This window comes from Pseudorca crassidens, chromosome 13 (assembly GCF_039906515.1).
Source record: "Pseudorca crassidens isolate mPseCra1 chromosome 13, mPseCra1.hap1, whole genome shotgun sequence".
NCBI lineage: Eukaryota > Metazoa > Chordata > Mammalia > Artiodactyla > Delphinidae > Pseudorca > Pseudorca crassidens.
Genome location: NC_090308.1, coordinates 50,246,766 through 50,269,472, shown reverse-complemented (window position 1 = coordinate 50,269,472; position 22,707 = coordinate 50,246,766). Strand labels below are relative to the sequence as shown.

At 36.4% G+C, this 22,707-nt stretch overlaps 1 protein-coding gene across 11 annotated transcripts in view; it reads left to right on the top strand.

Moving 5' to 3' along the window:
* AFG1L (AFG1 like ATPase) overlaps window positions 1-22,707 on the top strand; it is a 227,497-nt gene that overhangs the window by 68,918 nt on the left and 135,872 nt on the right. For 10 of the 11 annotated variants that reach the window (XR_010933787.1, XM_067702417.1, XM_067702415.1 and 7 more), the window contains exons 3-5: window positions 2,624-2,675; window positions 11,224-11,325; window positions 12,247-12,377. Coding sequence is in view for 10 of the 11 variants with exons in the window: in XM_067702417.1 (XP_067558518.1) it covers window positions 2,624-2,675; window positions 11,224-11,325; window positions 12,247-12,377 (285 nt within the window). In the remaining variant the exon portion in view is untranslated. The remainder of the gene's footprint in view (window positions 1-2,623; window positions 2,676-11,223; window positions 11,326-12,246; window positions 12,378-22,707) is intronic. The other variant, XM_067702419.1, reaches the window with a different exon arrangement.

The window sequence follows — 22,707 nt, the reverse complement described above, 5'->3', positions numbered from 1 at the left end:
ACAGTATTTATGCCATACGAGATATTTGTGATCTCAGATGTTTGAGAATCTTTTCCTTTGATACTCTATAACCATATCTCTTTATCATCTTCTAAATATTGCCATAAAATGTAATATAATATAAATTATATATGTAATAGATAATGTACTGTAATATTTGCCAAAGTGCTCTTTCAAAAATACGTTGAGTTTGGGTAAAACAGAAGATAGGCCCAAGTGATTTTTTTTTTTTTTTTTTTTAGCAGCATTAAGCTCTTCCCATGTCATCTTTTTCCCCCACCTTTGTTAAATTTTTGGCTTGAACTTCATTGGTTCAGCATATGTTGATTATATCATGACTAGATCCCGGACTGTTTCTACAAAATGTGATGTGAAGAATTGCTATAACATTTCCAGTTACCTTATGCAAAAAGTTGCTTTCAAAAGATTTCTAATACATAGAATATACTTAGAGATTATTAGGTTGTATATAAGTTTTCTAATTTGAAGCTGTTCTAAAATTATTGAGGAGCATGATGCTTTTTTTCTGGCAAATTGAAAATAGAATAACCAATGTACAAGAATGGTTCACATAAGATATTACACCAAGACAAATTAAGAGGTTTTGGCAGGAGTGGCATCTGTTTTCAGTTGAGATTTAAGAATAGATCGAGAGTTAATGTGCAGAGGAACACAGGGAAGGCTTATCCACCTGGCAGAATCAAAGCAAAGAAGATCCTTTTGCCTAAACCATGGTGAAGGTTCTTTTGGAAGGGGCGTACTAGAGTCAGAGGCTGGATTTATAGAGAAAGCTGAGGGACAGGAAAGTGAGAGAGGTTTCTGAGGCATGCTGGAGGGAATCCACAGATTAAAAAACAAAAGCATTAGGTAGTGGATCCTGAAGTCTAGCTTTTGAAAATGTTCTCTGTCAAAATATTGACTGCTCTGGTTGGTGCTAAGGGGCATAACCTTCGCTTCTTTCTGCCTTTACCCTTTCTGAACTCTCTCAGCTCTGGCTCACCTTGGTTTTTGCACAGGTGTCTAGGAACTGTCATACAGTTTGAAGGTTACTCTTCTAAGTGGAGCAAAATTCAGGAAGGTAATTTGGGTTGATAATAATATCAGGCAAAGAGAAGTTCCATTTTGTTTCTTCCTTTGAGGCCTCCATCCTCCTGTTTTGGTCTGGACTTGATTGCTTTCTTGTCCTGCTTGTGCCACTGTGGTTCTAGAGAGCAGCCCTCCATCTTACCAGGGCATTCTCCCCAGGATCCTCTGTGTTTCATGGAGCCTAGGTGTTCCTATTTCTGTTGCGGAGGGTTTTTTGAGACCCTGTATGTATGGAATGTCAGTTTCCCATTTTCACACTTGATGGATAGATTGGATGGATTAGGTTGGAAATCACTGCCCCTCAAACTTTATTCAAGTTTTTATCGGTTGTTTGTGACCTGTCTCCAGCCACCCGCTCCCCACCACCTTTCCCCCTGAACGCCCACCCCACTGCCACCTTGGACGTTTGTAGGATTTCCTTTATATCCCTGGTGTCTGAAATTTCAGGATTATGACTTGGTATGCGTCTTATTTCCCTCATTGTGTTGGACACTTATATAATCTGTCCTCCCAATCTTGAAATTTCGTCCTTCAGATTTGAGAAAAATCTTAGGTAATTTCTTCCTCTCTTTTTTCTCTATTTTCTCTTTCTGGAATTCCTTTTGGTCAGATATTGGACCTCCTGAATTAATCCTGTAATTTTCTTATATTTTCCATCTTTCATTGTTTATTTGTTGTATTTCTTTAACATTTCCTCAAGCTTATCTTCTAATCCCTTTTCTGGAATTTTGTTTCTGCTACCATATGTTAAATTTCAAAGTACTCTCTTTTGTTCTTAATATTCCTTTTAAAAATTGCATTTTGTTCCTGCTTTATAGTTTTAATAACTTCTTTTATTTTCCTCAGCATATTAATTATATTGGTTACAGTTTTATTTTGAAGTTTCCTTTTGATGTCTGTGTAGTCTCTGTTTCCTTGGAGTTTTTTGCCCCCTGTATATTTGCTGTGGTCTCCAACTTTCATAACGGGAGTTTTTCTGTTTTTTTTTCAAATTTCTGTTGATTCTTGGCTGTCAATTCGTTTGAGAGTCTTTTCAGATACTAATGAACTGATTGAAGGCTCCATCTTAAGAGGTTTGTTGACTAGTATGCTTTACTGTAAGGTGATCTGATAGGGACCCAGTTCTTTCTTTGGGAGAAACCCACACTAGGTGCCTTTGGGCCTTTATTTCTGGAAACCATTCACTTTCTTCAGAAAAAGTCTTCTGATCTCTTGTTTGCTGGGAATGAGCTAGGCTGTCATTGTTTGGGGAGCCCATTTGGGAAAGAGGGGGAAGATTACATGGTTAGTAAATTGTGAAGTGGATGTAAACTTAAGTTGTGTGACTTCAGAGCCTTGCTCTGAGCTCTTATGATTCTTGCCTCCTATATTAAAACCTAAGTGGGGCTTCATAGCCTTTTGTATCAAGTTTTTTGTACTTATTGTGTACAGTAGCCCATTTCAGTCCTGTATATGTAGCACGGTTAGGAACACTATGTATATGATGATATTTGATTATTTCCACGTTGGAGATTTATAATTTGTTCTTAATTTGCAGCTTTTTTCAAGGAGCAAACCTCCAAGGGGCCTGTATGTTTATGGAGATGTTGGTAAGTGTGTTAAAATAAGTTTTAAGTGGTCCAAACAAAAAGTTTCCCAGCTTTCACTCAGGGATAACTTCCATTTCTATCCCTCAGTACACTACCAGCAGGAACAGGATGAGGTGAGGTAAAATAGAGAGGAGAGGAGTGCAGTTATCTTAGTTTTTACTTTTATTTCTCATAGGGTGACTGCAGTTGAAGACAGGATTAGTTAGCATGTTAGGGTGCAAACATTATTTAATGTATAAAGTCAGTTGATCTCAGGGAAGGAAGTCATTTCCAGATAGGTTATTAGATAAACCAGAATCTCATTGCTCAGTGCTATTTGACTCAGGTTAATAACTTAAAAAAAATAAGCTGTTTGTTTTTACTTTTTTTAAAAAATAAATTTATTTACTTACTTATTTTGACTGTGTTGGGTCTTCGTTGCTGTGCGCAGACTATCTCTAGTTGCGGCGAGCAGGGGCTACTCTTCGTTGCGGTGCACAGGCTTCTCATTGCGGTGGCTTCTCTTGTTGAGGAGCACGGGCTCTAGGCGCATGGGCTTCAGTAGGTGTGGTGCTCGGGCTCAGTAGATGTGTCTCGCGGGCTCTAGAGTGCAGGCCCAGTAGTTGTGGCGCACGGGCTTAGTTGCTCCGAGGCACGTGGGATCTTCCTGGACCAGGACTCGAACCCGTGTCCCCTGCATTGGCAGGCGGTTTATTAACCACTGCACCACCAGGGAAGTCCCTGAGTAGATGTTCTTAACATATGAGTGGTAACATTTCCTTGGTCATGCACTGGCACAAAGACTCACATTTTCTTGGAAACCTTATGAGCTGTCACTTACTTTCTGGATTTTCCTAATCAGTTAATGTCTTTCTTCTTCCCTGACTTCATTCTTGCTGAAGTTGTCTGTTTCTGGTTTCTATTTCCTTCAATCAAATCTTTTTCTCCAGTTTTAAACCTCTCCCTGGTTACCCACCTTCACTGATGTCATGAAGGTGGCTCCTCCTTCCTGTGACCTTATGGCTTGTCCTTCAGTTCTTTACATACTCAAAATGCACATTTAATGTAACGAGATCAACAAATTTGCATTGTGAGGAAGTGGTGGCAGAGGTTCGTTATCTTAATAAGAATTTTAGGGTAAGAAAAATAATAGAAGTTGAATAAGTAGTTATACTGCCTTGAAGATCAAAATGTTCTTTTCTGGGTCCTCCCTCTTCTTCTGATTTGTTTACTAATGCCTCTAAATGCCTGTTTTACATTTATAGATTTAGCAAATCTAATAAAAAGGGAATTAGTATTTAAAAAGTGCATGATAGAGATTCTTCAAACTTGCAGATTTTAAAAATGTGAAAGAAGCTCAAACTATTCTTTTTCTTAGTTCATTGGCTAATTGGTATTTTTGAGACCAATGTATGCTTCTTATTTAGAATCTAATTTATACCAGGTACTTGAGCAGTTTTGTGTGTCTGCACCTTTGGGCACCGCTAGCAGATCTCATTCTGTTGTCATCTCTTATTTTTTGCCTCTTTGGAGAACGTTTACTTCCTATACCTTCACTTTCATGTTCTGTCATTGCTAAAATCTGCATCTTTGTTTCTGTTGTTACCTTAACCACTTAACCATAAATGGAGATGGTTAGTAAGGCACAACTGTTTCCACTTCTACAAAAGGACTTAAAAAAAATAAAAACAACAACTATGAAAGTTGTTGGATTTTTAGTTTGGAAAATATAGCCATATTCTAACGAATTGAAGGAGGTACAATAAATGTAATTTATCTGAATGTTTGAAGGGATTAGAAAAGATGTGTAACATGGGATATTCACATAGGCTGGGTGTGTGGCAATCTTTGGCTAGGAACATCTTCATAATGTAGAGAGGGGAAGAGAAAGGAATTCTGAAATAGGAAGTGAGGTGAACATTTTGGTGGCCATACTCAGTTTAGTTTAGAATACTTACAAAATAGGTAATAAAAGATAGGTCAAATTCTCATTTTGGGGGGGCTCGCTGGCTGGGAGAATAGCCTCGGAATGCCTTTACAAGCTCTTATTCTTTATTATTTTTCTTTTTTAGACTTGGGAAACAGATATTAAATTTTAAAGAGACTTGGTGGAAAAGAGATGTCTGTTTCATAGCATCCCTTTCCCTCTCCTTATTCCTGCCCTTGGCTTGGACTCTGTCATGCCCACTTCACTCTACTCTGTCTTCATAGGTATGTTGAGATGATTGACTCAGATGGACCCTCAATACGGGAACCCCAGGAGCATTGATATCATCATGGTTCAATCTTGAAATGTTTTCATTAATAAAATGCTTATCATATCTCATGCAGAAGTCAAAAGCTTCAGTAGTAATATTTTGTGGCTTCATTCTTACCCTACAGCTGGCTTTCTTACAACAAGGTTTCAGCTCTAAACTAGCAGAATGAGTGGTTATGGCAGGGTTAGTGATTTCTTCCGTACATTAGAAGAGAATAAGTACATTTTTGTTTGTCAGTCCCTTTTTTGCTGTCTCCTGGTTTAACCTTACCTGTTCCACATTGATAATTTCACCAGTGGAAAGCTAGACTGTTTTTAAGGTTAGGGGTTGGAAAGCAAAATTCTTCTTGGGTGGGAGGCAGTGGTGGAGGATACCACTTCCAGCTCCTTCTGCAGGAGGTCAGCTGTGAAAAGGGCACCACTAGAGGGGGCTCTCGAGTAGTCATTTTTTGGCTTCCCAACTATAGGCTTAAAAGTTAGAATTTAAAAGATTTTTACGTTTTATAAATGACTCCCCTAGTAAGAATCTTATCCTGAGAAAATTACAAGGTTTTATTTAGGATTCTGTAGAGACCAAAGAAAAATTATGAAGCAGGTGAAATTTAGTGCTGGTTTCTTCCCTCCTTTTTTCCAACATCTGTCCTCATTCTTCCAGTCACTTGACAAATGCTTGTTGAGCACTTGCCTTGTGCCAGGCAGTCTGTTGTTTCTGGAAACGTAATGGTGAATAAGAGCAGACACAGCCTTTGCTCACCCAAAGCTTACAAACTGTGGCAATGGCTTTGAAACATTTTTAAACATGACTCACAGTAAGTAATATATTTTACATCCTGAGGTAGTATATGCTTGGGTGTGTGCACACCACACACATATATATACATACATACTTATAAACATCTTTGTCCTGTAAGATTTCCTACAACTTGGATTTTGCTGATGCATTTCTGTGGTGTGATGTGAGTCCTCCAACTTTGTCTATTTCAAGATTATTTTGGCAATTCTGTGGCCTTTGCATTTCCATGTTCATTTTAGAATAAGCTTGTTCATTTCTTTAAAAAAAATCTGGGGATTTTGATTGGGATTATGTTGAAGCTATAGAGCAATGTCTACAGAGAATTGGTAACTTAAGATATTGAGTATTCCAATCTATGAGCATGGTATATTTCTTCATTTTAAAATATCTTATTTATTTATTTATTTATTTATTTTTGACTGCGTTGGGTCTCCGTTGCTGCACACGGGCTTTCTCTAGTTGCGGCGAGTGGGGGCAACTCTTCGCTGCAGTACGTGGGCTTCTCATTGCGGTGGCTTCTCTTGTTGCGGAGCACGGGCTCTAGGCATGTGGGCTTCAGTAGTTGTGGCTCACGGGCTCTAGAGCACAGGCTCAACAGTTGTGTCACACGGGCTTAGTTGCTCCGCGGCATGTGGGATCTTCCCGGACCAGGGCTCGAACCCGTGTCCCCTGCGTTAGCAGGCAGATTCTTAACCACTGCGCCACCAGGGAAGTCCCTAAAGTATCTTCTTTAATTTCTCTCAGTGGTGTTTTGTAGTTTGTAGTGCAGAGGTTTGCCATATTTTTTGATAAATTTATTCCCGTGTATTTTACTGCAAATGGTATTGTATGTTAACATTTAAATTTCCAGTTGATCACTGCTAGTGTATAGAATCAATTGATTTTTTGGATGACCTTTCTAAATTCAATTATTAACTCTTATAACTCCTGGTTATTTGGTGGCTTCTTCAGGATTTTTTGTGAACGTAATCATATCTGTGAATAAAGACAATTTAACTTTTTCCTTTACAATTTCTATGCCTTCTAGTTCTTTTTCTTGCCTCATTGCATAGCTAGGATGCAGTACAATGTTGAACAGAAGTCATGAGAGTGGATGTCCTTGCCCTGTGTCAGATTTTAGGGGAGAAGTGTTCAGTCTTCCCTAGTTAAATATGATGTTAACTGTAGGGTGTGTGTGTGTGTGTGTTTGTGTGTGTGTGTGTTTAATGTATTAGTTTTTTTTATTGTGGCAACATATATATAATATAAAATTTATCATTTTAACTCTACAGTCCAGTGGCATTAAGTACATTGATATTGTTATGCAAACGTCACCACTATTCATCTCCAGAACATTTTTATCTTCCCAAACTGAAACTCTGTACCTATTAAACAATAACACCCATTCTATAACCCCCTCCTTCCCAGTCCCTGGCAACCACTGTTCTACTTTTGTCTCTATGAATTTGACAACTCTAGGGACCTCATGTAAGTGGGATCATATAATATTTATCCTTTTGTTTCTGGCTTATTTCACCTAGCATGGTATCTTCAAGATACTATGTCAGAATTTCATTCTTTTTTTTTTCATTCTTTTTTAAGGCTGAATAATATTCCATTATATTGTATATACCAATTTTGTTTATCCCTTCATCTGTCAATGGATGTTTGGGTTGTTTCCATCTTCTGACTTCCGTGAATAATGCTGCTATAAACATTGATGAACAAATATTTGTTTGAATCCCAGCTTTCAATTCTTTTGTGTATATCCAGAAGTGGAATTGCTGGGTCATATGGTCATTCTGTGTTTAACTTTTTGAGGAACTGCCATACTGTTTTCCATAGCAGCTGCACAATTTTACATTCCCACCATTAATATACAAGGGTCCCCACTTTCCACACCCTTATCAATACATTATTTTTCTGTTTGTTGTTTTCATAATAGTTATCCTAATGGATGTGAAGTGGTATCTCATTGTAGTTTTGTTTTGCATTTTTCAAATAATTGGTGATATTGAGCATCTTTTCAGTGTAGGTTTTTTGGTATTTGTCCTTTATGAGGTTGAGGAAGTCTGCTTCGTTTCCTAGTTTGCTGAGAGTTTTTATCATGTATGTGTGTTGAATTTTGTCAAAATTTTGTTCAAACGTTGTGAGATTATATAATTTCTATATGTTGAATTTTATTTTGACAGGGAGTTAAATAAGTTACTTGCATGCCACTTTGATTCCTTTGAAGTATTTTTTTAATTGAAAATTTCATTGAGATAATTACAGATTCACATACAGTTATAAGAAGTAATTCAGAGAGATCTGTATACACTCATTTCCCCTCTAAGGCAACATTTTGCAAAACTATAGTAAAAAATATCACAACCAGGTATTGACATTGATACAATTCACCAATCCTTTCAGATTTCTCCAGTTTTACTTGTATAGTCATCCCTTGGTATCCACAGGGATTGATTCTAGGGGTCCCCAAGGATATCAAAATTTGGTGATATTCAGGTCCCTTATATAAAATGGCCTAGTACAAGGAATACAGTCAGCACTCTGTATCTACGAGTTTCACATCAGCTGTGCCGTACTCATTTATGTGTGTATTTAGTTCTATACACTTTATCACCTCTGTAGGTTCATATATCCATCACCACAGTCAAGATACTGAACAACTGTATCACCACAAGAATCCCTTGTATTGCCCATAATTTTATAACCATACATATCCACCCTCCATTTCTGCATCCTGGCAGTCACTAATCTGTTCTCCATTTCTAAAATTCTGTCATTTCAAAAATGTTATATAAATGAAAAAGTATGTAACTTTTTAAGATTGGCTTTTTTTTTTTTCCACTCAGTGTAATTCATTGGAGAGTCATTCAAGTTGTTGTATGTATCAACATCTCTGGAAATTGTTTATCACTCAGTTTCCTAGGGGTTCATAACACAGCTTCCCTTGCCTCACATCATGAAGTATCACCCTACGCATGAGCAGCTATTATTCAGCCAAAGACTCAAGAGTGTCCACCTGTTGGTTTCTGGAGCTCTTTCATTATATAGCTTCCTCCTCTCTGGCACTTTGCCTTGCAAATTTCACCTGCATTTTGGACTCCCATAATCCTGATCTCTCTTAACTCACTCAGACCTGGGTGTTTAACTTGGATTCACCTTCTCTGTGCAGCAATCTGGAAGGTGCCTCCAAGCTAAAAGTTGGAGTGACATAGGGCTCATCTTCTTAATCCAGTTGTCTGTTGATGGGCACTTGGGTTGCTTCCACATCTTGGCTATTGTAAATAGTGCTGCTGTGAACATTGGGATGCATGTATCTTTTCAAGTTGGTGTTTTCATTGTTTCCAGATATATACCCAAGAGTGGAATTGCTGGGTCATATGGTCATTCTATGTTTAATTTTTTGAGGAACTGCCATACTGTTTTCAATAGCGGCTGCACCAATTTACATTCCCACCAACAGTGTTTGAGGAAAAAATATAAAGATACATAATGTTAAACTGCCAAGTTCCATGAGGACAGGGATTTTTGTTAGTTTTGTTCACTGCCATTTCCTAATAAGCACCTAGAATAGGGCCTCACACATGGTAGGCATTCAATGAGAATATGTTGATTAAATAAATAAAAATATTTTATTTATGGTGACTTTGATATTCAGAAGTTTGAATTTTACATATTCTAGTTTATCAGTTTTTTCCTTTATGATTTCTTCTTTTTGCTTTTATTTTCAGAAACTTTTTATATGATGGTTTTGTTACATTTTAAGCACATTTTTGAAGAAGAGCACAATGATTATGTTCAAATATATATTGTTCACATTTTTTGTTAGATAATTCATGACTTCTTTTCTGGATCTATAAGTATACTATGCTTCATGCAGCAGAATTTGAAACTTTATTAATTCACTTCTTTGTGTAAATGTAATGATATAAAATTTGCTGCCACTCACTATATCAAGAGACTTGTACCGAATATATTTGCAAAAAATTACTTTTCAGGCTAAGCGGTCTTCTCATTAAAAATCTGTCTGGTGAATTGTATTTTCTTTTTTAAAAAATTTTATTTATTTATTTATTTGGCTTGCTGGGTCTGCATTTCAGCCTGCATGCGGGATCTAGTTCCCTGACCAGGGATCAAACCCAGGCCCCTAGCATTGGGAGCGCAGAGTCTTAGCCACCAGGGAAGTCCTGTGAATTGTATTTTCATGTACAAAAAACTTTCTGACAATTCAAATGGCATGGCCCAAAGTCATCTTATGGAATGGAGGAAAGCTCAACAGATTTAAGACTCAAATCTTGCTTCCTGGGCTGCCTTTGAAGTTAGTATAATAATTGCAGCTCCTGCAAGGAGAGCCTGGACGCTTTGGTAAGGTGGTGGTGGAGGAAGCAGTGAGCATGAGAGACAAGACCAGCATCCCCTGGCCTGCCTGCTGGGGAATGCTGGGTGTGAACCAAACTTGACTACTGTCAGTGTCCCCAAAGCTCTGGGCTTTCTGTGAGGGAATAGGCTTCCTGTGCATGCCTTGTGAAATGCTTAGGCTGTTGACTCTTCAATTACTAATGTGATCGTAGTGATTAACAGTTTGAGTGCTGAAAATTAGATAATTTAATTATAAGGGTTAACTGTATCTGAATTTCTTCAAGTAAGCCTCATTTTGAAAGCCAATATTCTCAGCTTTTTAAAAAAGTGTTATAGGACTTCCCTGGTGGCATAGTGGTTAAGAATCCCCCTGCCAGTGCAGGTGACACAGGCTTGAGCCCTGGTGGGGGAAGATCCCACAAGCCATGGAGCAACTAAGCCCATGCGCCACAACTACTGAGCCTGCACTCTAGAGCCTGTGAGCCACAACTACTGAAGCCCACGCACCTAGAGCCGTGCTCCACGACAAGAGAAGCCACCGCAATGAGAAGCCCGTGCACTGCAAGGAAGAGTAGCCCTTGCTCACCACAACTGGAGAAAGCCTGCGCTCAGCAACGAAGACCCAATGCAGCCAAAAATAAATAAACAAATAAATAAATTTTTTTTTAAAAAAGTGTTATAATTGGCAGTTCTCCAGCTGTAACATCTATTATTTATTTTCAGTGTTTATGTTAGGTGCTAATCTGTATTTTCTTATTTTTCACTGGTAAATTTTCCTATAGTGCCTAAGACAGTTCCTCATCCTTTGTAATGGCCCAATAAATAATTAATTAATTAAAGTTATTTTATTTATACTGTGCCTTTTGGAAGAGAAACTGAAGAATGAATAATCTGTAAATCTTGCCAGTTTAAAAGCATAGTTCTCTGGAGGAAATACTCCCTGGAGTGCTAACTAAATGTTGTATTTCTTAAAAACAGGATTTTAACAGAAAAGAATAATATCAACATTTTATTTTTAGGTAGTTTAGCATAAGACATAAACACTGCTTTTAAAAAAGTTAACATAGTCTTAAGCTTTCCAGTAGCAGAGTGTGGTTTCATTATCCCAAAGCTAATGAACAATCATTAGAGCAATCAGTACATACTGTTTAATAGTTTTTTTTTTTTTTTTTAAGGTACAGGGAAAACAATGGTGATGGACATGTTTTATGCTTATGTGGAAATGAAGAGGAAAAAACGGGTTCATTTTCATGGTTTCATGCTAGATGTTCACAAAAGTAAGTTAATGATCTGAAAGAAGTGATTTAAATGGACAAACATTACAAGATAATTTTCCTCATCTTAACGTTCTTAATCTTTTAAAAAATTAGATTTTTGCTAAAAGTAAGATTTTATTTGGTTTCATTTGTTTTGTGCTATATTGAAGCAATTAGTAATGTGTCCAGAGTTGGTCCTAGAGACAAATTCATTACTTCCAAATCAGAGAACAGAGGTTACTCTATGAAGGTCAGGCATTTTCTCTTTCTACTAAGGATCAATAAGAAATCTTTAAGCCTCACCTGTTTCACAAAGTTATTCTTGATTAGGCCTTTTCCTCTGTGTCACCTTAGCATGTAGGCATTCAGTTTGTTCTTGTATGTATGCTTTATTTCTTTGTCAAGGGTATGTTATTTCATCTTTGCATTATTTGTTTACTAGCTATACTGTAACCTTCTCAGGGCAGGAATATTGTACTTTTCTTAGAATACTTTCAGCATTTAGTAACATAGAGTGAAGGAAGTGGGACTGGCTGGAAACAAGGGAACATCCTGATTAGATATGCTAGACATAGAGGGCAGGATCACCTCCTTTGCCTGCATCTCTGAAATCCTCAGGGCTAAGATCTGTGTGTTGATCCATCAGTCACAATCTGATCATCTATTCTATCACTTTGTCATCTCTGAAGTGGTTGAAGAGTGGAGATGGAATGACCACAAAGTGTTCTTACAACCATGGGAATATAGTAATATGTGAACAACTTATTTGAGGTGGAGAAACTGCAACCAACCTCAATAATCATATTTGTTTGTATGTGAAATTTAAACTTCATTTTTATGTTCACACTCTGTTTCATTTAGAGATTTTAAAAATATGTTTTAGTTATCTAAAATGTACTGTTAATACAATATTTGATTTGTGTTTAACTTCATCCATTTAAGGAATACACCGCCTTAAACAGAGTTTGCCAAAAAGGAAACCAGGATTCATGGCTAAATCATACGATCCAATAGCTCCTATAGCTGAAGAAATCAGTGAAGAAGCAAGTCTTTTATGTTTCGATGAATTTCAGGTAAGGTAGAGATGTTTCATAGATGTAGAATGGTATACTGAAGGAAGTATGAGTATTTAAATCCTGTTCTGATTTTATCAGTTTTATAAATTGATTTAATACATTATCTCTTATGACTTTAATTTTATTATCTAGTCCAGGGGTCGGCAAACCACAGCTTGCACAGGGCAAATCTGGCCCATCTGCTTTTGTATGGCCAGTGAGAAGAGGAAGATTTTTATATTTGTAAAAGGTCATTAAAAAAAGAAAGAGAAAATGTAACAGACACTGTATATGGCTTGCAAAGCCTAAAATATTTACTATTCTGCCTTTTATAGGAAGTTTGCCTACCCCTATATTCTAGTCAATGGATTCACATTTCCCCTATACCACGATGGAGATAATATAATTATTACAAAATAATGTCTTTAAAGATGTTTGACTGTTTTTTAAAAGTGTTATTAAAAAGAAACAGGTGATTCACACATCTCATTTAAGCTTCACCACTTATCTCTGATGAAGGAAGAGAATTGCCCTAGTTGAAATTTCTTTTTCCCCCCTAGTTGAAATTTTAAAATTTGTTCTAGTTTTAGGATTCAAAATTGTGCATTTAAATTGGTAGTACATTATTTCCTGATCTTTATTTCTTATGAGAACAACGCATCAAAGCAAACACCATGTCTTATGCTTATTCTGTATCCTACGTCATGTCCAGTGTTATAATAGTAGTAATTAATAATATAACAGTAACAATAATAATAATAGAAGATACTCTAGGTTAAGAATTACTTTCTCTTTATTTGACTGCTCTTTTTAGTAGTTATAAAATGTAATAGTTGGTTTTTCTAAGTTGCTTACCATAAGAGCAATTGATTATTGGAATGAAAATAGAAAAATCCACAAGGACTGAATATAAGCTTAAAAACAGGGCATCACACCCAAAGCTTTTGAAAAAATATTTCTGGGGCTGAGTGCAGAAACTCCTGTCTCATTGCCTAGAATAAAGGCCCAGAGAACTTTCAGGAGTAGCAGACTAACATTTGTTATATGCCTACCCTGAGGCAGGCCCTGAGTGATTCATACATCTCATCTAAGCCTCACAGTGTATTTGTAATGAAGTGAGGAAATTGCCCTAGTTGAATTTTAAAGTTTCTTCCAGTTTTAAGATTCTCTGAAATTATGCATTTAAATTGGTAGTGAGTTATCTCCTGTTCTTCTGTGCTTAGAAACCTGGGTTAGTGGGAAGATGATGTGGCCAGGATGCCTTTAACCCAAATGACGCATGTAGGTCTCCTCTAGCAACTCGATACTCATAGCTAACAGTGGTCTCGATTTATGATAGAGGAGAAAGGAGAATTTTTACCAGGAATGGTGTTATACTGAACCATCTGGGGAGGAGGAATTTTTATTTCTTTCTCCCTTCAATCATATTCAGACAGCCTGGCATTCACACTTTGTATTGTAGAACTACAAAGGTCTTCAAAAGAAAGGCTTATGGAAAAGAGATGTTCCTTTGCTACTCTGAAGGTACACTAAGTACACTGGTGTACTGCAGAAAGAGAAGGGCCTCATTTAGTTCTAAAAATAGCACCAAGTTAGCAGTTATGTGGACTTCAACAACAAAAGTCAGTGTTGAATCAGTGAAGGCCATTTCTCTTGGTTTCTCATTATGAGTCTTTTAACCAAAATATCTCTAAACAAAATTGAATCGACACAGGTAAATTTTGTTTTCCATTGAGAAACAGAAGTTTTATTGAAACAGGGAAACAAGTGATGTGAACAAAGCACTATTTCTATATGTTACTTGTATTGTGTCAACTTTTTAAAGCAAAATAAACTTATACACGACTCAGTACCTTCTCCTTTTGCCACAGTTATCAGGTATTTGTCACAGTTAAATTTTTTTCATATGGTTTTTATTCTTCAATTTGTTAATATGGTGTATCACATTGATTGATTTGCATATATTGAAGAATCGTTGCATCCCTGGGATAAATCCCACTTGAACATGGTGTATGATCCTTTTAATGTGTTGTTGGATTCTGTTTGCTAGTGTTTTGTTGAGGATTTTTGCATCTGTATTCATCAGTGATATTGTCTGTAATTTTCTTTTTTTGTAGTACCGTTGTCTGGTTTTGGTATCAGGGTGATGGTGACCTCACAGAATGAGTTTGGGAGTGTTCCTTTCCTCTGCAGTTTTTTGGAAGAATTTGAGAAGGATAGATGTTAGCTCTTCTCTAAATGTTTCATAGGATTCACCTGTGAAGCCATCTGGTCCTGGACTTTGTTTGTTGGAAGATTTTTAATCACAGTTTCAATTTCATTACTTGTGATTGGTCTGTTCATATTTTCTGTTTCTTCCTGGTTCAGTCTTGGAAGGTTATACCTTTCTAAGCATTTGTCCATTTCTTCCAGGTTGTCCTTTTTTTTTTTTTTTTTTTTTTTTGCAGTACGTGGGCCTCTCACTGTTGTGGCCTCTCTTGTTGTGGGGCACAGGCTCCGGACGTGCAGGCTCAGTGGCCATGGCTCACGGGCCCAGCCGCTTCACGGCATGTGGGATCTTCCTGGACCAGGGCACGAACCTGTGTCCCCTGCATCGGCAGGCGGACTCTCAACCACTGTGCCACCAGGGAAGCCCCAGTTTGTCCATTTTATTGGCATAGAATTGCTTGTAGTGGTCTCTTATGATGCTTTGTATTTCTGTGGTGTCCGTTGTAACTTCTCCTTTTTCATTTCTAATTTTATTGATTTGAGTCCTCTCCCTGTTTTTCTTGATGAGTCTGGCTAATGGTTTATCAATTTTGTTTATCTTCTCAAGGAACCAGCTTTTAGTTTTATTGATCTTTGCTATTGTTTTCTTTGTTTCTATTTCATTTATTTCTGCTCTGAACTTTATGCTTTCTTTCCTTCTACTAACTTTGGGTTTTGTTTTTTCTTCTTTCTTTAGTTCCTTTAGGTGTAAGGGTAAATTGTTTATTTGAGATTTTTCTTGTTTCTTGAGGTAAGCTTGTATTGCTATAAACTTCCCTCTTAGAACTGCTTTTGCTGCATCCCATAGGTTTTGGATCATCGTGTTTTCGTTATCATTTGTCTCTAGGTATTTTTTGATTTCTTCAGTGATGTCTTGGTTATTTAGTAACGTATTGTTTAGGCTCTATGTGTTTGTGTTTTTTACATTTTTTTCCCCTGTAATGGATATCTAGTCTCATAACGTTGTGGTCAGAAAAGATGCTTGATATGATTTCAGTTTTCTTAAATTTACTGAGGCTTGATTTGTGACCCAAGATGCGATCTATCCTGGAGAATGTTCCATGCGCACTTGAGAAGAAAGTGTAATCTGCTGTTTTTGGATGGAATGTCCTATAAATATCGATTAAATCTATCTGGTCTATTGTGTCATTTAAAGCTTGTGTTTCCTTATTAATTTTCTGTTTGGATGATCTGTCCATTGGTGTAAGTGAGGTGTTAAAGTCCCCCACTATTATTGTGTTACTGTCGATTTCCTCTTTTATAGCTGTTAGCAGTTGCCTTATGTATTGAGGTGCTCCTATGTTGGGTACATATATAGTTATAATTGTTATATCTTCTTCTTGGATTGCTCCCTTGATCATTATGTAGTGTCCTTTCTTGTCTCTTGTAACATTGTTTATTTTAAAGTCTATTTTATCTGATACGAGTACTGCTACTTCAGCTTTTTTTTTTTTGATTTCCATTTGTATGGAATATCTTTTTCTATCCCCTCACTTTCAGTCTGTATGTGTCCCTAGGTCTGAAGTTGGTCTCTTGTAGACAGCATATATAGGGCTCTTGTTTTTGTATCCATTCAGCAAGCCTATCTTTTGGTTGGAGCATTTAATCCATTCACATTTAAGGTAATTATCAATATGTATGTTCCTATTACCATTTTCTTAATTATTATGGGTTTGTTTTTGTAGGTCCTTTTCTTCTGTTATGTTTCCTACTTAGAGATGTTCCTTTAGCATTTGTTGTAGAGCTGGTTTGATGGTGCTGAATTCTCTTAGCTTTTGCTTGTCTGTAAAACTTTTGATTTCTCCGTCGAATCTGAATGAGATCCTTGCCAGACAGAGTAATCTTGGTTGTAGGTTCTTCCCTTTCATCACTTTAAATATGTCATGCCACTCCCTTCTGGCTTGTAGAGTTTCTACTGAGAAATCAGTTGTTAACCTTATGGGAGTTCCCTTGTATGTTATTTGTCGTTTTTCCCTTGTTGCTTTCAATAATTTTTCCTTGCCTTTAATTTTTGCCAATTTGATTACTATGTGTCTCGGCATGTTTCTCCTTGGGTTTATCCTGGCTGGGACTCTCTGCGCTTCCTGAACTTGGGTGGCTATTTCCTTTCCCGTGTTAGGGAAGTTTTCGACTATAATCTCTTCACGTATTTTCTTGGGTCCTTTCTCTCTCTCTTGTCCTTCTGGGACTCCTGTAATGCGAATGTTGTTGTGTTTAATGTTGTCCCAGAGGTCTGTTAGGCTGTCTTCATTTCTTTTCATTCTTTTTTCTTTATTCTGTTCCGCAGCAGTGAATTCCACCATTCTGTCTTCCAGGTCACTTATCCATTCTTCTGCCTCAGTTATTCTGCTATTGATTCCTTCTAGTGTATTTTTCATTTCAGTTATTGTATTGTTCATCTCTGTTTGCTTGTTCTTTATTTCTTCTAGGTGTTTGTTCTTTAATTCTTCTAGGTCTTTGTTCAACATTTCTTGCATCTTCTCGATCTTTGCCTCCATTCTTTTTCCAAGGTCCTGGATCATCTTCACTATCATTTTTCTGGAAGGTTGCCTATCTCCACTTTATTTAGTTGTTTTTCTGGGGTTTTATCTTGTTCCTTCATCCATCACAGTTAAATTTTTCATTAAGGTATTGAAATTAAAAATTTAAAAGTATATTAATACCCAACCTTTGTAAAGTAATTCAGGGTTTACAAAGTGTTTTTACATCCTTACTTCATTTAATTCTATTAAATAGTTATTATTATTTCCATCATGTGTATGAGGAATATAAAGGCATCAGAATTTCTTAGGTATCAGGTAAAACTCATTACCCTTAACTTAAAAAATGTGAATTTTAAAACATTCTGAGAAATGATTGGCATGTTTCTGTGACATGAGGACCATTGGCAAGACTGTTTAAGATTAGGAAAAGATAAAAGTATGGTTGTGCAAAGCAGATCCTGAGAAGATTTATGGCAAGCAGGTCCAAATTACCCATTAGGCACAATAGGTATGGTGCTGAGGGTCCATGATAGTTTTAGGGGCCCATGAAAATATTTTAGTTTAAATTCTTTTAAAATTTGAAGAAGAAATGAATATGTCAATAATGAATCCAGCCTGTATCTGTCTGCATCTGTACTATATTTGTCTTATACCAACACAGTTAGAAAATATAATTTATGTATATATGTATATTTATATATATATATTTTTAAGTAAATTTATTTTTTAATTGAGGAAGGGGCTTCTGAAGGTTAAAGGGCCTATGAAAGTCATAATGCCACCCTGATAGTGAGGTCCTAATGGAAACCTGTCTGGTTGCTCTGGGCATTCTCCATTGAGTTCAGATTTTAGAAGATTGATACATGGTTGGGAAGAAGGAAACAAAAGCAACTATCTATCAGGATGAACCAAATCTTGTAAAAGAAATATAAGGCAACAAAAAGGATTTTTCAAATTATATATTAAGGATGTGTAAGGGAGATCAAGAGGGAGACAGACCCCTTGCTCATAAAATGTTTCTTGCTAACGAAGAGAAGAAAGTGGATGTGATGGCTCTGTTTGTCATCTCCTGCCTTATCCAGAGTTGGTTTGATATTCATTCATTCACTTAGTCATTCATCCCAGTTGTCTTAAAGACCTTATTCCATACTACAGAACTCTATCTGTCCCACAGTCAAATGGATCATGTCTGGACATCTGATCTATGAGTAGCCAGTCCACAAGCTTGTCAACAACCTTGGACTTGTGTGGTGTGGCCTGGGGGTTGAGCCAATCATATACTTTTTCTCATGTATTTGAACTAAAAGATGCAGAGGGAAGTGCCCACTTAGTAATGAGACAGGAACAAAGAGACATAGGAAGGAGCTGAATCACATTAGGGGGAGGAATACCAGGGTGCTCCCTAGGCAGCTGCAGAGCTACCTGTAATTTCATGCCAATCTCCAGTTCCTGTTCCCAGGAGGTGCTTTCAGTGCTGTTCCATCCTGAGGTCTCAAGTATAAACCCCTTATGTTTAGCTGAATCTCCTGTGCCTGTTTCTTGCAAAGAGTCTTGATGAGAAAGGAACTATTCAATTCATGTTTTGCTCTTATATTCTATGTCAAGAAGGATTTCCCTATGATCTAGAAAAGAATAAATAGGAGAACTGTGAGGAAATCTCACCTTCCTTAATATAAAATCTGTTACCTCTAATGGAAGGAGGTTTACCTGATGAACCAAAGCCCAAGAAAAGCAAAGAGATGAGGTATCTACTAGGATGCTTTTGCCTGCAGGTAACAGAAAACCCAACTTAAAAGGGCTTAAACTTGAAGGTGGGATATATTATGCTATATAAAATGGTGTCATTACCCTTGCTCAAACCCCCCTGCTTCCTCTCTAACATTATCTCCTATACTTTCAGATTCACTCAATGCTCCCTACTTTTTCCAATCCTATTTTCTTCATAGATTAGGGAACTGCAGTTAATAGTGGGTGTTATACCAAATGCTTCTTTCTCAGCAGGGTGCTGAAGAAAATATGCACAGAGACAACAGAACAAGAATGAAAAACAAATTGATTGCTTTTATTTGCTCACAAATTTCAGTGTAGCGTTCTAGTATGTTAGTGTTGACCCTCTTCCCTTGAGCAAAGTTGGCCTAAATGTCCTAGAATGAAAAATGTTAATAATCTTGCTGTTTTGTTTCCCCTGAAGTACGAAACTTGAACCTTGGAGCTTACCACTGCATGCAAGAAAAGACCAATATTTGCATATACCCCTTGTGGAGAAGAGCCAGGGAAAGCGAGAATCTAAGGGCAAGAATGTGTCGCCTAAGGGCAGAGAGATCACTGAGCAGAGCCTAGATTTCCTAGTTTCAGTATCCTGGACTATCTTTCACTGGTCTTAGAGAAGCTCCTCTAGCACATCAAAACTGGATTAATTGCAAGTCCAGATCTCTACTTGTCCCCCTTTTCTAAAAATCAAAAGGGTAAAATGATAACCCAGAATGTTGCTGTACCAGCGCTCTGATCCCCAACATCTGTACAATTTAGAACAAACAAGCCAAGCCTTTGCAGTTTCTGCATGGAATAACCTCCCCCATACGTCCATCAGGATTACTCTTACTTCTTCAGATCTTTGCTCAATTACTTCCTTAACAAGGCCTAAACCCTGTTTAAAATTGCAATTTGCCATTGACCCCCCACTCTTCTAATTCCCCTTACCCTCCTTTTTTTTCATAACATATATTGCCTTCTGACATATATTTACTTATTTATTGTGTTTATTGCTTATTATCATTATTTCTCTACAGGGATGTAAACTTGAAGGCAGGAATCTTTGTTTTGCTAATTGACATATCTGAAATGTCTAGAACAGTGCTTGAGAATGAATTAATGAACAATAATAATGAGTGAACAGATGAATGAATAAAAGTAGTTTCAACTACTAGTTCAACAGTAGTTCAACTACTGTTGAAGTAGTCCCCCAACTAAGTCCCACTTCCCTTATATATAACAACCTGCATTTTTTCCTGTCAACATTCTAAATTATCTTCACATTTTTGTCTAATTTAATAGGTGAAAAATGGGATCTCATTGTTTTAATGTATATTTCTTTAATATTATGGTTGATTTTTTTAATATCTATTTGCTTACTGTTAATATCCATCTTTTATGAACTGTTTGATTCAATGCCTATTTATTTATTAGAAAGCTTTTATTTTATCTATTAGTATATTCTGTAATAATATTACCTACTGTTTACTGAGTGCTTTCTGTGTTCCTAACTACTGTACTATGCTATGTATCATTCCATCTACAGCTAAAATTCTGTATAGCTATACGTAAATAATAAGGACTTAACCTAGCATATGTAACATATATAGGTAACAGTCATAATCAACATTTCTTGAGGATTTACCATACGTATTGTAACGATTTTGCAGAGTAGTTGTTATTACTGCCTTTATTGGATTGATGAGGGAATTAAGGGTCAGAGAGGTTAAGTGACTTTTCCAAGATCATACAGCTGGTAACTACATTTGAATCCATCATCAGTGCTCTTATTCACTAGTAGTAAAAGCTATGTTATGTGTTCTCTTTGCTATATGTCTTCTATTATGTGTTTAAATATACAGACCTAGAACTGGGTGGGCTTTTAGTAGATGTTTTAATGATGGAACCTAAAAATTATCCTTAAGCCTATTAAGCCTAGTACGATACATTGCTGATTTACTAGCAAAGAATTTTTTAGGCACTTTAATCTTAACAACAGTATGTCTGCAATCACCACTTCACTTTTCAAATTGAATCCTATTAGTGGTCTTGATTTTTAACTAGTTATTATTGGCCATTAGGTGATGTTAATTAGTATAATATTTATTTTACTAGGGGGATGAATAGGAATTGTTGCTGCTTAAAAATAAGAATATAGTCTTTTCTCTTGAATTTAGGGCATTTTTAAGATTATGTTTTCGTAGCATTTGGATTACATTTGCAGAAGGTATTCCTCATTAGCTTGGTCATCTTTACTAAGTGTAGTATTTCAGTTTTACGTGGGATAGATGCAGTATTCTTATCTTGTTTGCGAAATTTGTAGATAGGATGTTTTTATGTGTTTTAATTACTGAAATAAAAGAATAAAGTTTTCTTTAGGGTCTTCATTATATTCTCTTTGAATATTAACATTTCTTATTAAACCATTTGTGATTCTGAAGATATCAGAATACTGAAGGAGAACAAATTTTTTAAAAATATTATTTTTTCACGTCTCTTTTTAGGGACACTGGTTAGATGTTTTACTAATATGCACCCCCCCCCCCAGAAAAAGAATTCTGATGAGCAGAATATCATTCAAAATTCTCCTCTGTAAGCTATCAATATCATTTAAAAAATAGTTTTGACCGTTTTTATAAAACAGGAAAGCTATTAAAAACTACTAATAAAAATAGATGCTTATTTCTGTGCTAATACTAATTACTAATAATGCATGCTTATGTTTGTCACTCATTACATGGCACTGTACCAATCAGTGGATGACTGAGACGCAAGCACTTACACATGTAAATTAACAGTTAGATTTTTTTTTTCCCTTTTTTTACTTAAGTGAGTCATAATGGAAAGCAACTCTAGGTCATAAAAAATCTTCTCTCTTTAATGCTAATGAAATGTCTCCACTCTCTGTATTAGCAGACTACCCTTAGTGGTAATCTGTAGGCTTCTCTTTTGTTCCTGGTGGTAATGAAATGCTGGGTGCTGAAAAAGCTCGCTCTTCAAGAATGTGTGGCCAATTGTCTTCTGTTCACTTATACTGTAAAATTTCTGTTCCCCAGCAAAGCTGAACAAGTGCAGGGACAAGATCAAAAGAGTATACATTGGCACCCGGCTACACCAAGTGACTCCTGCTTTATTAATTAGCCATAGCTTCTCCAAGTTAATTTACTCTGCTAGAGCAAAAACATTCTGTAAGACAAAAACAACAAATGATAATTCACCCACAAGTCCTTATTGTTTGCTTTCTTCAACTTTCAGTTTAAACCTTTGTACAGTGTTATAAGCTAAACATCCCTTCACTTTTCTGAACCTTAGTGCACAAAAGCTATTTTTATTTTTTTCAAGAACCTCAGCGAGATAGTCAAATGATCATTTTTATTCTCTAAAATTGGGTGATTTTAATTGATATCATTCTTTTTAAAAGTCAGTGCATTGGGAATCCAATTTAAAAGTGCAGTTGCTTCTAAAATTTGCAAGCTTGTTCTGTCCTCTCATCAGAAATGCCACTGGTGTTTAAGCATTTGAAAAGGGCCTTCTCTGTGAGTGTTTTGGCGGAAGCAAAATTTGACAGTGATCCTAAGCTCCAAATTAAATAATATCAGTACCACTTTCCTTTTCATTTTAATCACCACTTTGTAAGTTCCTGAAGTCTTTTTAATTTAAGGAATCTTCAGTAGGTTTTTAGTTAATATTTTAAAGTTATAGCCTGAAACAGCAAAAAAAAAAAAAAAAAAAAAGATCTGCACATTCCCATATCCTGGTTTGGTTTTGTTTTGTTCAGGTGGAAAGGAAATAATTGAACTTTTGAGTAAGATATCAGCTGAAAGAGAAAAGTGATTTAGACCTCTGTCACCCAGGTTGTTACTGTT